This window comes from Myxine glutinosa, chromosome 2, assembly GCF_964187855.1.
Source record: "Myxine glutinosa chromosome 2, kmMyxGlut1.1, whole genome shotgun sequence".
Lineage (NCBI taxonomy): Eukaryota > Metazoa > Chordata > Myxini > Myxiniformes > Myxinidae > Myxine > Myxine glutinosa.
Genome location: NC_136262.1, coordinates 69500169 through 69512668, shown reverse-complemented (window position 1 = coordinate 69512668; position 12500 = coordinate 69500169). Strand labels below are relative to the sequence as shown.

Below are 12500 nucleotides of genomic sequence, written 5' to 3'. Positions count from 1 at the left end.
CTCCCCCTCCCTCTCTCTTCCAACTCATTCCTTCTCCTCATCGTCCCCCTTCTCCTTCTCCAATCTACCACTTCCCTCTGGCCCCCTTCCTCATATTACTCCTCACTGTGCCTCTTCCAAAGACCACCTAGCCTTTGTCCTCCTCCTCATCCTGTCCTCTCTCAAAGCTCTTATGCTATTTCTAACACACTGTCAACAGCTTTGCCTACCTCCCCTCTCCTACCTCACTTTAACCCCCATCCCCTCTCTTGTACCCGACGCCCCCCCCCCCCCTCTTTATAGTTTATAGACAGTTCAGCAGTCACTCCACGCACCTTTATCCAGGTGTGGTAGGCCTTGGATCCTGCTCCTCAGCGAGTTGCATGATGAATCCTCCATGCAGGCCTCGTCAGTATAATCGAGCTCAATGGTGTTCTCACGCTCCACTGGAGATGCAATCATCCCACCCAACACACAGTCCTAATGAGGTATACGATACTGGTAAATTTGTACATCAAACGTGACTTGAAACTGTATTAGTATCGCTTTTCAAAAGTCCTTGAGCAGCAACGCCCTCACTTGGCTCTCTTCCGGCCCTTCGTTCTCACATGCTTCTTTTTAACCAATCAGCAAGCGCCACGGAACCATCTCGACGTCTCGCGAGTATTCCTAAAACATTATTGCGACACCCCGTGCTTCCTTGTATTTTGAAGACATGAAACAAAGGTTCCCTTAGCCTGCAATCCAACAATATAAATGACACTATTTTCCAAACAAAACAATGATACCACGAAGGCAACAATCATGCTTCCACTTCTGGTGACCCATACATGTTTACAAAGACACTTTAAGTTTAAATGATCAAATTTCTTGCTCATTGACCAATGACCAGTCCAGCTTATGCATGCCACATTTCATCTGTCAGTAAACACATTCAACATGCAACTTAAAATGCTATAACCATTCGTTGCTATGCATCCATCACAGAACATCGATCAATAGCTTACGCATGCACATGAATCTAGGCTATATATACCACCCTCCACGTTGTAACTGGCACTGAGCATGTATACCGAGAAATGCGTTTTAACTGACACTCATGCACAGATTTATCCCATCTCGTCTTCAGTTGGCATACCCTTCGTTCGGTCCATGGTACACTGAAGCTTGTGGTGGGGCAGTTGCCTGGAACAACTTGCCTTCACCTCATGGAAGGCAAATCACATGGAAGGCAATCCCAGTTCCTTTCACAAAGCTCAGAACAAGTGTGTGTCTACCCTCAGGAGAGCCAGGAAACGATATCTCTCTTCTCTCAAGAATGAACTCTCAAACCTCGTGGTGTCTGGTCAAATCTGTTTCTGGTGTTTGTTCCCCTACCATCATCCCCTCTCTTACCTCAGAGACACATCTGACACCGCCCGTGAAAAAGCTGAATGCCTCAACTCTGTGTTTGCTTCGAAATATTGCTTCCCAAACCCATCGCTTTATGTACCCACCTTACAAATTCACAGGCAGATGCTCCTGGACTCTGTGTCCTTCTCTCCCAACAAGCTGGAGAAGTTCCTTTCAAACCTCGACTCCGATTCTGCAACCTGACCAGATGGTTCGGCCCACGGGTCCTAAAATCCTGCTCTGCCGCTCTATCTCACCCTCTCTCTGTTCTCTTCACCATCTCTTTTGATCAAGTTCACCTGCCATCTGCTTGGAAATCAGCCAACATTACCGCTTTACACAAAAAAGATGCAAAAACAGATCCTTGGCGGCAACCACAGACCAATCAGCCTGCTCCCAATAATCAGCAAGGTCATGGAATCTGACATAGTTGTGTGTCAGACGGTTCTTGAGTTTTGTGATTATGACAGTATGATTGTGTGACAGTTTTGATAGCTTTTGTGTTTTGCTTATTCATCTCATTATTATTGTTGCAGATGCCACCTTTTGTGTTGATTAAATCTTACTGAAAGGTTTTACTTGTCTATGTTTGCTTCAGAAACCATCCATCATCTCTTGTGACATTAAATCCTGCCTCTTCTCCAATGGCTTCATCTCTGATCATCAATTTGGTTTCAGACCAGGTCATTCTACTCTTGACACGCTGCTTCTGCTGTCTCAACAATAGATGGCGGTCCTCAACACCAGAAAGGAAATCAGTGCTGTCTCCCTTGACATACCTCGTGCCTTCGATATGGTCTGACACCCCGCCATGCTCTCCAAACTCCCCTGTTATGGTATCCATGGAAATCTCCATAAATAGCTCGTGGACTTCCTCTCCTGTCTTAGTCAATGTGTGGCTGTGAATGGAATTCTCTCATCTCCCCTTCCTGTTGATGCTGGAGTTCCCCAAGGCAGTGTTCTGGGTTGTGTGCTTTTTATAATCTTCATAAATGATCTCTCCAACTCTCTGGAAAATCCTCTCTATCTCTTTGCTCATGACTCCACTCTCTGCCGCTCCATATCTCAACCCTCAGATCGACAGACAGCAGCCTCTTCACTCTCTGCAGACCTGGATAAAATCACAAACTGGTCAAACAAGTAGAACATGTCTTTCAATCCTTGTTACCCACTAACAAGTGGAACATGTCTTTCAATCCTTGTTACCCACTAACAAGTGGAACATGTCTTTCAAATGTCACTCTCTCACGATGTCTCTCCGAAAGGAACGTCTGCAAAACCCTCCCATCTACTTTCTCAACAATCCTCTGAAAGAAGTTCTGTCAATCAAGCTTTTGGGTCTCACAATCTGCCATGATCTTTCCTGGGAAAACCACATTTCCAAGCTGGCCCCCAAAGTCAGTCGCCAACTGGGCATCCTCCGTCGTGCGAAGTCCTTTCTGGGCTCTTCTGAGCTCCTCACCACATACAAAGCTTTCATCCACAGCTCAATGGAATACTGTTCTCCCCTCTGAGCTGGTGCTCCTGCCTTACACCTAGCTCGGCTTCACACTGTAGAAACCAAGGCTTTTAGAGTCATTGGAATCTGCCGCGATGAAGCTGATTCTGAGGGCCTTTCCATCGCTCACCACAGACAGGTTGGTGGTCTTTCTGTCTTCTAGCGACTCCTCTCTGGCCTAGCACCCCCTACTTCCAAAATGAAGACTCTGCTCACTTTCACTCTTTCATTCCTCTTTTCTCCTGCCTCTGGAACAAACTCCCACACTCTCTTCAATCCCACTCCTCCCTCCAGGTCTTCAAAACAGGTGTTCACCACCATCTCATATCTTCCCCCATCCAAAACTATGATATTTTGTAACCCCGTTAATACACCCCAAATCCAGCTCTTTAAATTCCTTTTTCTTTTCTGAATTCCCCTTATAGTATCCATCTTGTCTATCCCGTGTACCCCACACAGCCCTCTCTCTTCCACAGATCTCCTGATGTCTCTGTTCTCTCCCGTCTTGTCACCAGCTTCCTTTATTATATGTTCTATATGTTAGCTGTTATACGACCCTGACTTAGTGTACAACAAAAAAATGTGGGAAATACGGGGGCACCTTCACACTAAACCGTAAGCTCTTGAACTGCTCTTAGAAATTTTTGAATCGTGGCCCACTGCATAATATTTTCCGCTTTTCCCTGTTGTCAGTACAAGACAAAAGACAGTTTCTTCAACATCATGGACATACGTCCTGGTGTTAAGTATCTTGTGCAGGTCGCTGCAATGGGCATCGATCATAAGATCTTGAGCAACTGGACCTGTGTGACTTACGAGCACTCCTCATCTTCAACTACAGGTACATGAAACTCGTCTGTTTTTTTTCTTTTTTTTGTATACAAGATCGTGGCTTGTGGAAGAGCTAACATTTAGCACAAAAATAAAACGGACACATAAAACATATAATAAAGGGAGCGGGAGAGAAGATGGGGAGAGGGACTGACACACACAAGCACAACAACAGTAAAAAAACAGGGACATCGGGGGATCTGTGGAAGGGAGAGGTCTGGGGGAGGGTGGGAAGGGATACAAGGTATAAAACAAATTGACACTACGATGAATTTCAGGAATGAAGTGGGAGATTAAAAGAGGTGGATTTGGGGTATATTAACGGGGGTAGAAAAGATCAAGGTTTTGGATGGGGGAAGATAAGAGATGGTGGTGAACAGCTGTTTTAAAGACCTGGAGGGAGGAGTGCGATTGAAGAGAGTGAGGGAGTTTGTTCCAGAGGCGGGAGAAAAGAGGAATGAAAGAGTGAAGATGAGCAGAGAGTCTTGATTTTGGCAATTTCACCATAAGAGGGTTTCTGGCAGATCTTTGCGTCCTGAAGGAATATTTGGGGGACAGAGCACAGACAGAGCCGGGGGCAGCTAGGCCGGAGAGGAGTCGGTAGAAGAAAGAAAGACCACCAACCTGTCTGTGGTGAGCGAGTGAAATGCCCTCAGTATCAGCTTCATCGCGGGAGATTCCGATGACTCTAAAAGCCTTGGTTTCTACTGCGTGAAGCCGAGCTCGGTGTGAGGAAGGTGCACCAGCCCAGAGGGGAGGGCAGTACTCCATAAAGCTGCGGATGAAAGCCGTGAATGTGGTGAGGAGCTCAGAGGTGCCAAGGAAGGACTTCGCACGACGGAGGATGCCCAGTCGCGACTGCCTTTGGAGGCCAGCTTGGAAATGTGGTTTTCCCAGGAAGGATCATGGCAGATACTGAGACCCAAAAGCTTGAGTGACAGAACTTCTTCGAGTGAATTGTTGGGAAAGTTGATGGGAGGGTTCTCCAGACGGTCCTTTATGAGAGACATAGCGAGAGTGTGAGATTTGTCGGGATTAAAAGACGTGTTCCACTTGTTTGTCCTGTTTGTGATATTATCCAGGCCTGCGGACAGTGAAGAGGCTGCAGACTTCCGATCTGAGGGATGAGATATGGAGCGGCAGAGAGTGGAATCATCAACAAAGAGATAGAGAGGATTTTCTCGAGAGTCGGAGAGATCATTGATGAAGACAAGAAAAATCACAGGGCCCAGAACACTGCCTTGGGGAACTCCAGCCTGTGCAGGAAGTGGGGATGAGAGAATTCCATTGAGGGCCACATGTTGACTACGACCAGAGAGGAGGTCGGAAAGCCATGTGTGGAGGTTTCCATAAGAGGAGAGTTTGGTGAGCAGGGCGGGGTTCCAGACCATATTGAAGGCACATCATATGTCGATGGAGACAGCTCTGATTTCCTGTTTGGCATTGAGGACCTCCATCCATTGTTGAGACAGCAGAAGCAGCATGTCCAAAGTAGAGTGACCTGGTCTGAATACAAATTGATGATCGGAGATCAAGCCATTGGAGAAGAGGAAGGATTTGATGTCCGAAGCAATGATGGATTCCATGACCTTGCTGATTATTGGGAGCAGGCTGATTGGTCTGTAGTTGCAAGGATCTGTTTTGCACCTTTTTTGTGTAAAGCAGTGATGTTTGCTGATTTCCAAGCAGATCGTAGATGACCTTGAGCAAAAGATAGGGTGAAGAGAACGGAGAGAGGGTGAGATAGCGCAGCAGAGCAGGATTTTAGGACCCGTGGGTTGATGCCATCTGGTCCAATTGCAGAATCAGAGTCGAGGTTTGACAGAAGCTTCTTCACCTTGTCAGGAGAGAAGGATAGGATACCGAGTCCAGGATCAGGTGGGTTCGACTGGGTTAGGTGGCTACAGAGAGAGAGAGATGGGTTTGGGACACAAGGTTTGGTGGCAAACCCAGAGTTGAGGCAATAGGCTTTTTCACGTGCGGTGTCGGCTGTGTCGCCGTTTGACGTAAGGGAGGGGATGGAGGGGGAACAAACACCAGAAACCGATTTGACCAGACGCCACCAGGATTTGGATGAGGGAGACAGGGATGAGAGTTCAGTAAGTCTTTTTCCAGTAAGTGTCTCATTGAGAGAACGTGGTCATTACTACACTTATGAGTATGGTCTGTCTCCAGGGTTTCGGTATGGAGTCCCATTCTTGCGGTAACCGCAGGTAGACGGGACAGCCAGCTTCTTGTCATCCAGAATGACAGTCTGCTCTGTGTGGGAACTTCCTCTGCTAGCAGTATTCCAGAACGGTAGTTGTTGTGGGAACTTCCATTCTTTTTGGAATCTGACACAAAATCACACGTGGTCTCAAAAAGCCGGCTATCCAAATAAGTGCATGCCATCATTTCCCACTGCCGGCCCAGGAACAGTCCTCAGTGGATTGCAAAAAGGAGATGGGATGACACGAAATTACCTTGCAATAGAGTTGCTCTCGTCGTTTACCCAAGTAAATGTGAGAAATAATTCAAGGCATTTACTAACATGAAAGCGCCAAAGGTCATTTGATGATTCACAGAGAACATTTGCTTAAAGGCGAAGTTGGTGATGTCGGTGTAATTTGAACACACATGCACACACAACGAGTTGATGAACATGATTAAATTCACACGTGTGTTTTTGTTTCCACACAGCTGGAGGAACGATTCCTTGGATGGTGATTTTGATCGCCATTGTTGTCACTTTGGTCTCGATACTCACACTACTGGCAGTCTGGCATAAATGGTAAAATAGCTTCATTTTACTGCATGTGAAACTTTCATTTTTCAGTGTAATTCCATAACCATTACTAGTCAAACTCACACTACTCGCCTCTGAATCGGTGGAGCCAGGGTTCGAAATCCCGATCCAGCTATAAACTGTCATCCCACTTTTTTTGTTTTTGTATACAAGGCGAGGCATCAATATGTGTGTCGTCCCTTGGAGGGACGCTAATCTAATAGGGGGGAACCCATCTCGCCATACAGCACTGGTGTCATTGATGAACAGAAAGGTCTTTCATGAAGAGCAGGCGAGTTATCGCCGGCACCCTCAGCAAATTACAAATTCCTGCCACCTTTGGTAGCTGTCGGTTTGTGCAACTACACTGGAGTCGAAATGTACCCTGGCCGAACCCACAAAAAGTGGGAAAATAGGGGGAGGGTGGAGTGGTGGTCGTGGTGGTAGTAATAGTGGTAGTACTAGTAGTGATAATAGTAGTAGTGATAGTAGTGAAAGGAGTAGTGATAGTAGTAGTAGTAGTAGTAGTAGTAGTAGTAGTAGTAATAGTCGTAGTAGTAGTGATAGTAGTAGTAGTGATCGTGATAGTAGTAGTGATAGTTGTGGAAGTTGTACTGCTAGTAGTAGTAGAAGTGGTGGCAGTGGTCATTGTAGTAGTGATGGTGATAGTAGTAGTAGTAGTAATCGTAGTAGTAGTAGTGGTAGTACTCGTAGTCATACTAGTAGTAGCGATAGTAGTGAAAGGAGTAGTGATAGTATTAGTGGTGGTGGTGGTAATAGTAGTAGTGATGGTGATAGTAGTAGTAGTAATCGTAGTAGTAGTAATAGTAGTAGTAGTGGTAGTACTTGTAGTCATACTAGTAGTAGCGATAGTAGTGAAAGGAGTAGTGATAGTATTAGTGGTGGTGGTGGTAATAGTAGTAGTGATGGTGATAGTAGTAGTAGTAATCGTAGTAGTAGTAATAGTAGTAGTAGTGGTAGTACTTGTAGTCATACTAGTAGTAGCGATAGTAGTGAAAGGAGTAGTGATAGTATTAGTGGTGGTGGTGGTAATAGTAGTAGTGATGGTGATAGTAGTAGTAGTAATCGTAGTAGTAGTAGTAGTAGAGGTAGTACTTGTAGTCATACTAGTAGTAGCGATAGTAGTGAAAGGAGTAGTGATAGTATTAGTAGTAGTAGTAGTGGTGGTGGTGGTAATAGCAGTAGTGATGGTGATAGTAGTAGTTGTAGTAGTGATGGTGATAGTAGTAGTAGTAGTAATCGTAGTAGTAGTAATCGTAGTAGTAGTAGTGGTAGTACTCGTAGTGATAATAGTAGTAGTGATAGTAGTGAAATGAGTAGTGATAGTATTAGTGGTGGTGGTGGTAATAGTAGTAGTGATGGTGATAGTAGTAGTAGTAATCGTAGTAGTAGTAATAGTAGTAGTAGTGGTAGTACTTGTAGTCATACTAGTAGTAGCGATAGTAGTGAAAGGAGTAGTGATAGTATTAGTAGTAGTAGTAGTAGTAGTGGTGGTGGTGGTAATAGCAGTAGTGATGGTGATACTAGTAGTTGTAGTAGTAGTAATCGTAGTAGTAGTAATAGTGGTAGTAGTAGTAATAGTGGTAGTACTAGAAGTGATAATAGTAGTAGTGATAGTAGTGAAAGGAGTAATGATAGTAGTTGTAGTAGTAGTAGTGGTGGTAATAGTAGTAGTAGTAGTAGTAGTAGTAGTAGTAGTAGTAGTAGTAGTGAAAGGAGTAATGATGGTAGTAGTAGTAGTATGGTGGTGGGGGTAATAATTGTAGTAGTGATAGTAGTAATAGTATGGTGTGCTTTCCATCTCTTTCTGAGTCGTGTGTGTGTGTGTGTGTGTGTGTGTGTGTGCGTGTGCACGTGACTTTCCTTTGCAGGTTGCGTCATGAATACAGTGCGATCACCAGAAAATGCTCAGCTGACGATTTCGCTAAAACTTCTCACCCAAGGGCGATCGAAATTGAAGCGGTATACCAGCACACAGCGGTATACAACCGCGGCTTGCACTAATGAGGTTTTTGTCTGCAGATGATGCGTGTATACTGATTTGTATTGTTCTGGTTTTTGATCAGTGCCACGGATCGGTACACGATACATACGTGTACCCACCGGGTTTAATTGAACACTTATCTCGGTCTATATCTCCCAAGGCGTCATACACACATGAGACGACGTCATTCTGCTTACTTCTAGGTAGGTCACATCGTTTCCAAGAGGTCTTCCATCATAGTGTGACATATTCTACCACGGTTGAGAGGGTGTTGTAGTTGTAGAATGTTCCCTTGGGTGTTGTAGAATGTTCCTTGGGTGTTGTAGAAGGTATCCTACCTTTCTTCCTTTTCCTTGGAGGACGAAGATGAAGATGAGGACGATGAATTATTTTAATGTGTGGTACAGGTATATCTATATTTATATCTGTGCAGTGTCTGTGTTGTCCTGCGTTGTCCTGTCACTGAACTACTCCTCAAACTTTTGTGAAATCGTACCAAACTTCTGGTATGCATCTATGTCTCCCGTCGTATGTCCCAAGGGTATTATATATATATATTTGGTATTCTAATATGTTCTGCTCGAAGGCAGGTTCGGTAATGCCGAAGCAGTAATTCATGGCAAAGGTTATCTTCGGTGGTTTGCCATTGCCTTCCCGGCAGTATCTAGTTGAGGTGGGAATTTGCAGTGTGTTCAGGATGCGGCGATAACTCACCTACTCTGCACGAAGGACACCACGGGATCTAAAAAGTCCATCTGCTGACGTCAGCAGACGCCAGGTTTATCGCTGTATCGGGATTCGAACCCAGGATTTGATACATATTACGAGTACGGAGTAAGGAAATGGTTTTGTCATCAACACTTATAATTGATAAATTTTATAATAAAACTTTCTGGACCTTCCTTGCCTCCGTGAGTCTCTGGTTTCTGGTTTGGATAACTTGTTTCAACGCCCTGGGCTATCTACGCTTTCCTTGAATGCGCTCCGTGCCGAGACGAGAACTTATTGATCATCCCGCTGGGGCACGACAGGTGCTCAGGTGCTGTGCGGCGGTGCACGACAGGTGGCGCTGTGCGAGCACGACGCAACGGACGAATTGAATTAACAGCGCCGACGTACTCCGACCTCTCTCGAAAGCGCTTTCATCGCACCTTTGTAAATATATTTAACAGGTAATAAACATTTACATACATCGCACCTCCTAAGGTAAGAGACCGTTGAGGATGTTAAACGTGATTAATATATTTTGGAGGTTTTTATGTTGAGCGGAGACGTGCGGCGGTTGTTGCGAGTTTTGAGACGGAACGATCATGCAAAACCATTCGGAAGAACACGTGGCTCGGCCGAAACTGGCGTAGCTACCTGCGACCCCCGCTATTGGTTGGATGCGGGATTCAGGGGTGTGACCGTCGCACTTACTCCGCCCATGATTCGCCCATTTGGATAAATCGGTGAATTGGAGGAGGAGAGAATCAGACGGAAAGCTCCGCCCCGTTTATCGCGATTGGCCGAGGGCTCAGGCCGTGGGCGAGGCTACAGCAGCGCCTTGCTCAATCTTGATTGTCGAACCCGCGGAGCCGGATGGAAGACGGAGAAAGCTGAAAGATCGGAGCGATCTTGATGTTATTTGCAACTCGCAGTGAATGTGATCGCGCTGATTCTGCCCTTTTGGAATTGATTGAGGCAAAGGGCCGACGAAACTGTGGAGACCCATCATCCTAACTTTTTGGAGGAAAAACGTGGTGGTGATCCCGACTTGAGCCCTTGAGTATCCGGTCCATCACTCGTGGTGCCCAAGCTCGTCAACTCGGAAAAGCGAAGTTATATCGACTTAACAAACTTTCTTCCACCGCCAAGTTCGCTTTTATTACCCCTTCCCATGTCTAGGGAATTCTCTTTCCATGTGGTCTTGCGGCAAAAACTCCAGGGACTGAGCAGGCGTGGGACACGGACAGACAAATCCAAAGTTGAGTTATCGGGACGTATCAGGAAGACTCCAGCATTCCCGCGTCCCCGCGGGCTCGAGCCCGATCCACGTGCGCTATGGGGGCTCCCTGTCGGCGTTCCCAGCCCCGGCTGCACGTTTGTCGCTCCTCCGCGGGATTCCCTGTCGCCCCGATCTGCTGTCTGATCGCGGCGCTTGTCCTACTCACGTCTGGACCCGGTGGTTCGACGGCCGAGCATTTCGTGGTCTTCTGGAACCGCAGCAATACCAGGTATGGTTCTCATCCGGATGGTGTCCCCTCTGATAGTGATAATGGTCCACACTAACTGATGGTCACTGTAGTTCAGCCCTGCGTTGGCCACCTGCACCACATCACTCGCCAACCTCGCGCTTCCACTACCTGTAGCCGTGAAGTTTCCCTTCCTCCTTTGCTCTTCATCCTCCTCGCTCCCCGAAATTTCCATTTTAATTTCACATATAATAAATATGTCGGCTACTTTACTACCTTTAACTTTTATACTTTACCCTATTTGAAATTATTCCTTTAATTCTTACTTCCTGTTCTTATATATCTTTAATTTTATTTCCAGCTCTTACCATTAATTTAAATCATACTTTGAATGTAATTGCTGTTGCATATGATGACGTCATGAGTGCAATGCTGCTCTCTTACATTCTCGCCATTCCTCACTCACTGTGCAACTGTGGTTTTACCACGACCCGATATGTGGTTTTACCACCAGTGTGATTCTCTGTTTTTGCATCAACAACAGCCCTCGCTCTTTGTGAACACATTTCACATCTGCAGATAGATAGTCACTCTTTCTCCAAATCAAAAGTGGCCCTGTCATCTGGCCACACACTGCTGATACAAGGCCACTTCGTTATAATCTACTGTCGTCATCCAAGATAACCCTGCCGAGGTGGAGGGACACTGCCTGCTTATCCAAGTGGAATCTTTCAACTGGTATCGACTCCATTAATTCGCACTCACCTCTTGAACCCTTCGCACACCAGCCTCGTGTGCAATGGTTGGAGCGTCCGCTCTGAGTCTGCGAGGTCGGTGGTTCAAACCTTGGCTGAGTTATACCAAAGAATTAGAAAATGCTGCTTCCTCGCTTGCTGCTCGGTACTTAAAAAGGATAGAGCACGGACAAGGAACCATTGGATGGCAAACGTGGCACAGATCTTGATAGGCCTGAAGATCTCCCCCTGCCTTGAAAGCTTCTTGTCTGGGAACTCGTGATGGTATTATTTATTTAATTATTTCCCACACATTCCTGTCGTCCTCCACATGGATTTTGTTTAGGTATATATATATATATTTATATACATGTATAAAATTATATATATACAGTATATAAAATTATATATATGTATAAAATTATACATATGTATAAAATTATATATATGTATATAATTATATTTATGTATATAATTATATATATATTTATATAATTATATATATTTATATAATTATATATATTTATATAATTATATATATTTATATAATTATTTATATAATTATATATATATGTATATAATTATATATATTTATATAATTATATATATGCATATAATTATATATATATATATGCATATAATTATATATGCATATAATTATATATGTATATAATTATATATATGTATATAATTATATATATGTATATAATTATATATATATATGTATATAATTATATATATGTATATAATTATATATATGTATATAATTACATATATATGTATATAATTACATATATATGTATATAATTACATATATATGTATATAATTACATATATATGTATATATAATTATATATATATATATATGTATATATATATGTATATATATATATATATGTATATATATATGTATATATATATATATATATGTATATATATATATATATATATATATATATATATATATATATATATATATATATATATATATATATATATATGTATATCTATATAATAATAGCGTAAGGACTCGACTTTGTTATCCCTTTTACGCCGCACCCAGTGACCCGATGCCCACGGCACGAATGGATTTACGATCTACGAACCGCGCTCTTTGTTTATC

The 12500-nt window shown here is 43.8% G+C and overlaps 2 protein-coding genes across 5 annotated transcripts in view; both read left to right on the top strand.

The window, feature by feature from the left end:
• Positions 1-9371, top strand: part of LOC137421706 (uncharacterized) — a 79735-nt gene extending 70364 nt beyond the window's left edge. The window contains exons 13-15 of the mRNA XM_078772861.1: positions 3563-3710; positions 6380-6470; positions 8357-9371. Of these exons, the coding sequence (XP_078628987.1) occupies positions 3563-3710; positions 6380-6470; positions 8357-8489 (372 nt within the window). The 3' untranslated portion in view covers positions 8490-9371. The remainder of the gene's footprint in view (positions 1-3562; positions 3711-6379; positions 6471-8356) is intronic.
• A 650-nt stretch (positions 9372-10021) lies between these two features.
• LOC137421707 (ephrin-A2) overlaps positions 10022-12500 on the top strand; it is a 121856-nt gene continuing 119377 nt past the window's right edge. For 2 of the 4 annotated variants that reach the window (XM_078773409.1, XM_068108015.2), the window contains exon 1: positions 10035-10685. In XM_078773409.1, the coding sequence (XP_078629535.1) occupies positions 10513-10685 (173 nt within the window). In that variant the 5' untranslated portion in view covers positions 10035-10512. Of the gene's footprint in view, positions 10686-12500 lie in introns of all 4 variants that reach the window. The other 2 variants (XM_068108013.2, XM_068108014.2) reach the window with 2 other exon arrangements.